Source organism: Hipposideros armiger, unplaced genomic scaffold (assembly GCF_001890085.2).
Source record: "Hipposideros armiger isolate ML-2016 unplaced genomic scaffold, ASM189008v1 scaffold_508, whole genome shotgun sequence".
Taxonomy (NCBI): domain Eukaryota; kingdom Metazoa; phylum Chordata; class Mammalia; order Chiroptera; family Hipposideridae; genus Hipposideros; species Hipposideros armiger.
In genome coordinates this window covers 678,910-685,670 of record NW_017731858.1, presented here as the reverse complement: position 1 = coordinate 685,670, position 6,761 = coordinate 678,910, and the positions used below count along the sequence as shown (strand labels likewise).

Genomic DNA, 6,761 nt, shown 5'->3' with positions numbered 1-6,761 from the left:
GGCTGAATTCCAGCCACAGACATTCTCAACAGGATCAGTGAATGTACCTATAGAGTGGATCGGTGCTGAGGGTCGCCTGCCTCCCAGACACCCTTTTCAGGCCTTTGCAGACCCTGAGTATCAGCAACAAGTTTCTTCAAGTTCCATGAGTGCTGCTGCTGCCGACGGAACAATTTTTGAGCGCAATCCTAACAGCTGGTCCCTACTAAGAGGTCCAGGTTCTCCAAACAAAACCAGAAAACACAGCCAAGGCTCTGAAGACCTCATTAAGAATATCCTGACTCCTGCTAGAAAGCTCACCATCCCTCCTGCCTCGCCAATATCCACTTCTGGAGACTCTTACTCCAAGGAGGAAGTTCTTGAAAGTAGCAATCGAAATAACAGCTACTCAAATTTACTCTCCAGTAAGGCTGATGTTGCAACCCTTTTTGGAGTCCAACTGAGAAGGATCCCATCTTCACAGAAGTGCAAGATTGAGAGACAAGACCATTCTACCAAGCTTCCTTCACTATCCTTGCACCCAATTTCACCTTCCATAGGTAGAGAACCACAAATCAGAAGTGCTTCCCAGGGAATCCTGGGCACCACAGAGAACCTCACCGCACGATCTGATTTTGCAGAGAAGCAACAGAGCAGACCCAAATCTGACAGCATGGCCAAGAATCAACCTGCTTATAAGATCCCAGGTGAGACTTTAACTTTCCAGATGGCAAGTAGGTACCAAGTGGAGGGAAGAACTGAAAATCAAAGTGTTGAATAGGAAGAAGTCTGATCTAGCCTTGCCTGCTGAGCTGTTGCTCTGATAGGGCTGGCTTGTGGATTTAGGGATGGGATAGTGCCCCACTCTAGATTAATGATTTTGAAGAGGGTTAGAGACCTCTGTTTCCCAAGGGGGTCCCCTCTGGACATCCATCCACATTCTGTAATGGACACATGGCCATCTCCCCATTCCCTCTCCCCACCCGCTGTACGTTTTACATTTAGATGGCATTTTATGCTTTTCTCAAAATACTCTTACAGTATTGTGCTTCCCCCAACACCGTGTGGATTTTTAAAGCCAACTCATTAATAGAGTACTATGTTCAGACTCTCTCAGCTTGAAATCTTAATTTACTGTAAATGTTTGTACTTCCATAGCTTCTTCGCTTACCTGATACGTCTAAGAATCCAGAGCTAGTTGATTTTTTATAAATCATCAACTTTTTTAAAAAATATTTTTATTGGGGAATTGGGGAATGGGAACAGCACTGGGAAATTGGGGGAAAGGGAACAGATAAGTTGCTGTCCTTTTGTTCCCCAGTCTATTTGTGGAGGACGTTGCTTCACTGGCCCAAGTTGGCACCATCNAGAGCATTATTTTTTAAAAATCCTCTGATACATCAAAGGAGAGCATAATGCCCCCCTCCCCATTGTTGCATAAAAGTATGTAGCTTACAAAGTAATTTTGCATATATAGGTACATTTGATTCTCAGTAACTCTGTAAGGTAGGTAGGAAAGATACTGTTATTCCTATTTTACACTAAAAAGCAACTGAGGTTCAAAGAAGTGAAATGACTTGGCCACTGCCACACAGCCAATCAAAGATAAAGCTGGGACTATAACCCAGGATTCCTGTGCAAATCTGTACCACCTTTCTTTTCACTAATATGGACTCTAGCAGTTCTCTAAATTTGTGCAACCAATACCCAGCAATAGCGACAGCAGCTAACACTTAACTTACTGAGACTTTCTTATGTGGAAGGCACTTCCCACGTATCATTTCATTTAATGTTTACAACACACTAACGTGCATATTATTATTATCCCTATTTTAGAGGTATAGAAATTGAGGCTTAAAGAGGTTAGGTAACTTGTTCCAAGTCAAACAGCTAATATATGGCATGGCTAGGACCTCAAATTCAGGCCTATTCAATTTCAAAGTTAATATTCTTATTCTCTATACTAGTTAAGAAATTGAAGAGATTGTGATAGGAGGGGAGCTGCAGGGAACATGTGAAATTCCACCTCCTAGAACTTTCAGGTTGGCAAAATGGTGACCACAACAGTGTTTATGAAACAAAGGTTCTCATTGAAGAAGCACCTGCACAGAAATTCTCAGGAATGGTCACAGAAGCCACTTTGACACACTTGGGAAATTAAAATCCTAACAGCCAACATCAGGTCTCACCCTGTGCCAATACTTTTTGATAAAGAGTCCTTCCACCGAGAACCATTTTCCCCCACCAAGAGCTGCTGATTCATCTAGAGATGTTCCAAGGACCACTTGCCTTTTGAGCATTTGGCTGAGTGGGCCACATGGAACCCAGCTCCTCAGCATCCCATGTCAAACCTCCCAGGCAGCTTCAGAGTGAGTTTTACCCCAGGGTGACGGCTCTTCAGGTCAAATGCTGATGAAATCTGGGTCTAAATAGCCACCAGGTAATGCCCTTATTTAAGATCTAACAACTAGGGTTCTCCCTTGTTCCAAGAAGTAGCCAAACTACTCTATCCCTGCTCAACTATTTTTATCAACAGTTAATGGAAAAGGGTTGAAAACCCTAGCATCATATAACAGACAAAGAAAGCATTACAAGGATGACCAAAAGGGTGTATTGTTGACTGAACTATTTTTCATTGGGTCTAGAAACTTGACAGAAGGGGGAAAATTTTTAATGTATTTCCATTTTCAAAGAGCAGACCTTACCCTACTAACAGAAAAGAGTGTCCAGCACCCCTATCAACCAATGCTGAAGATCCCTTCCCCTGGTCAAGGCCTGACCCAAATTCCTTCCTCAGAAAGATTATAGGTTAGTAAGCACCAGGCATGGCACATCTCCCAGATGTTGAGACAAAAGGTGCTCATTTAACTCCAGCTGTTAATCAGAAGCTGTGGGTGCTAACCTCCCTCTAAAACACAGAAGAATGAAACCATCTGACTTTGGGGGGGGGTGTTGGCTCTCAGAGTGCATGGAGGGAGGAGTGGGGTTGCAGGAAGGGTGGGGAAGGCGAAATAAAGAAAGGAGTCCCATTTCCTTCCCTTGCTTTTCTTTCAGAAAGCTGCCAGAAAGGGATTCGGTTTGCTTTTCCTGGGTAGCTCATAAAAACCTGAGGTTGGCTCCTGTCGTAACTTTCCTAGGTTTCTCCTAACCACTATGGCTGAAGGAAAAGGTAGGGCCTTCAAAGCAGCCCCACTTCCCAGAGGGAATCCAGATATTGCGGGCTCCTGTTCTAAGGCAACTTGTGGGATTCTTTAGGAACTTGCTGTGCTTCTGTTTGAAAATAGGAGGCTTTCTTTTCATGCCAGAGGACTAGGCAGCGCTTTACAACCCTGGCCCCCCAGAATGCTCATTGGGAGAACTTGTGAAGTCTATGCTAAGGCTCCTCCCCTGACATTCTTATGCATCAGGTCTTGGTAACTCCTTAAATATGATTTTCAACTTTTACTGCAGGTGATTCTGATGCTGGGGGTTCCCAGACCATACTTTGAGAAATACTGCCCAGATATCCAGAGAGTTTATTTGACTAGCTTATATNTCCTCCACAACTAGACTGAAGAACAAAAAGACAGCAACTTCTCTGTTCCCCTTCCCCCAATTCCCCAGCGCTGTTCCCATCCCCCAATTCCCCAAGAAAAATCTTTAAAAAAAACGAAAGGGGGGAAAAACTATACAAGTGAGACTCAAAATAATTATTCTCCATTTAGTAAATGTGCTGTCGCGCTTGTGATCGGAGACTCCAAGGATGAGACAGAAATGCAATGCAGAGAACGGGGAGGAGGCAGACAGCGCAGCCTGACCCGGCATCCTCACTGATTTTAGTCTTTTATTAGAGATAAAAGAGGATCAGGTGGTAGAAAATAACAAGCACGCCCCTAAGGCTAAGGGAGAAAAGTTTAGTCTTAGAGTTGTTTTTTAGCTCAAGAGGAGCAAAACAGTTTCAAGGACTTTGGCTGACCACACACTGATTTCAGTGTAGCAGCTATCCAGCCTTTCTTAGTTAACCCTTAGTTGACCCCCGGACTTTGGCTCAAGGCAGCAAACCTTATAATTTTGGTTTTGGGAGCTTATGTGGGGGAGTCTCTAACGTGTCCCTACAATGTGCTCAGTGGTCAGATAAGCGTCCCAGCAGGAGAGTCCTGGGAGAAGTGCCCCTGGAAGAAGAGAGTTGGTTGGTGGTCACTGTGTCCTCAAGGGCTTTGCAGATGGTCGCACAGATTCTCCTCAGGACAGCAGTCCTTCTTCGTCAGCTTTGGATCCTTCTTTTGCAAACCACAGAATAAGTCATAAGCCATCCTATGACATCCAGGAGGTTTCTCAGCACCATATTTTTCAATACCATCATCAAATTCTTCCTGTCTTTCACTTCAGCATCTGCATAGATTTGTCCTCCCTATTATTCCAAAGAACACAGCCCACGTGGTACAGGTAACCATCAGTTTTGGAGAGTTGGCATTCCTCCAGGTCCTCACCACACTGGACATTATTCATATTAAGTAATTGTGTCAATATGTATATCAGGAATCACTTTGGTTATGAGAGAAATTCCAAGGATGACCATATAGACATCAAAAACTGAATCATGGCAAAGAAAAGATAGTGATCCCCACAGTTAATCTTTGGACAGTGATTGAGAGACATTTCCCTGTTCCATAGGCAAACCCTGCCATCATGTGGCCTCAAGTCCAGTGATTAGTGTCCAGAGGGCCCTTTGCAGTCTTGACGTGGCCTGTTCTTTAAATCCCTAGTTTTAGTGGTTCTGTTCAGCTAGAGTTCAGATGAATCCCGAGGTTGATTGTTGTATAATTTATTTGTAATTTTGGTGTGATCCTGGGAGGCAGTTGGTACTGCGCCTGCCTAGTCTGCTGTCTTAGCTCCTTGGTCTAGAGCTAGGTGATCTATTGAGCACTAATCTCTTTCAAAGCCTTTCTACCTTCAGACTCACTATCACATAGTTTTGTATATGCCTATACCCACCCCACATAACCACATGCTTGCATGAGGAACTATGAAGTAACAAATACTATAAGATTTTCATTTGCGTTAGAGGAATGACATCAATAGCCTGAGCCTCTGGCCTCCTGGGAATCTTCTTAGCCCACCTGGCAACCATTGTCCTACCATGATTTGGAGATAAGAGGGATGGACAAGGGCAGAAAAGGGACCAGTAAGAGGACAGTATTCAAATTCTGAGTACAGCTTCTTATCTATCCAAGCAACTCTTGCCTTGACAAGTTGTGGGGAGGGCACAAAAGAAGGGGGCCCTTCTCTATATGATATCTGTTTATTTTCATTTGGCAATTAACAAGGATCCATCTGGGGACTTATTGTGGGTAGACCCCAAACAGGCTCAAGACCCTGCCTGCCTTGCTTCCGTTCTAACTCCTTTCATTCCTTTCTCAGGAAAGACTCCTGGTCAACAATCAGATTATACCACCTCAGAGCCAGCTTGGATAACCATGGTAAAGCAGAGGCAGAGAAATTTTCCAGGCCACATTTATATGAAAGAACTGGAAACCAAGAACAGAGCTGGAGCTAATGCTGAGACTATGAAGCCTAAATATGGGGTAGGACCTGGGACAGCCCACAAAACACTTCAAAAGGTTGCTGGAGCCAATTGATTGAGCTTGCATTAGGAACTTTGCCAGGAATGCATCTCCCCACCTCTTTGGTTGCATTAATCAAGACAGGGGGAATCTTCAGGGGAAAAGGCTTGCTTTGTACTCAAAGTTTCTCCACTTTGTGGTCTTAAAATATTTTTGAAAAGTAATGAATATGAGAAGATTCTGTAAATCAAATCCTATCCTAAACATTCTAGAGCAAAATTCCATGAAATTGGTTGAGAAATAAGGAGTAAGTCATAAAAAAATAAAACAAAATAAACAAAAAAACCCCAAAAGTAACCAACCACTGGGGTAAGAGTTGAGTAATTATTCTTATAAATATTTTATGCCCAAAAGTATGTATATATATTTAAGAAAATATAAATGGAGCCAAATTATATATACTATTTTTCATTTAATGTTTCATTTGTGGGCAACTTTTCCTAGCAGTACATAACGATTTACCTTTATGTAAATAAAAGTAATTGTTTGATGTTTGGGTTTCTACATATTGATTTGGTTTGGTGTGGCACCTCCCTATAGGTTAAAAGAAAAGTTATGTGATGAACTAGGCTAATAGTACCACATGTGAATCAGGGATGATGGGATGATGTCTTGCTTCCAATGTCCCATTTGCAATGTCTTTGGAAGTGTTGGAATGAGAAGCCCTCTTGTCAAAACTGCAGAAAACTGACTAAACATCAAATTTACATATCAAGAGATATGTCTAAGTTCCTATACTTTTAAGTGCTTACCAAATTTGTTGAAGGAGCATATGAAGATCTGTTTAACTCTTTGCTTTAAAGACCTTTTTATTTTCATCATTAGTAGTTGTATGGGAGCAGGAGCATACAGGAGCAAAGTTCACCTTGGTTAAAGCTTTTGTCAAGGGGAAATACACCAGGGTATATAAACTCTTTAATTTAAAACAGTTGTGGAGAGAGTAATTTGAAAAGCTTAAACTACAACTTTGAAACGACCTATAGTTACATTGTTTTCTAATGCAAGGAGTGCAAGTCAGATGTCAACAAGTTTTGCTAGGTAGAAATATTATGGGACTCATTTCAATTAATTGACAAGGTTTGCTTGTAACTGCCACATTCTGTTAGCTTGCTGTTAAGTGCTAGGTAGGGAAAAGGTTGTACTCAAGTTAAATAAGTCTCACGTTAAGCTGTTTACATT

At 42.2% G+C, this 6,761-nt stretch overlaps 1 protein-coding gene across 1 annotated transcript in view; it reads left to right on the top strand.

Annotated features, from left to right (window-relative positions):
* Positions 1 to 6,761, top strand: part of KIAA1210 (KIAA1210 ortholog) — a 120,505-nt gene that overhangs the window by 109,967 nt on the left and 3,777 nt on the right. The window contains exons 9-10 of the mRNA XM_019667838.1: positions 6 to 686; positions 5,380 to 5,543. Of these exons, the coding sequence (XP_019523383.1) occupies positions 6 to 686; positions 5,380 to 5,543 (845 nt within the window). The remainder of the gene's footprint in view (positions 1 to 5; positions 687 to 5,379; positions 5,544 to 6,761) is intronic.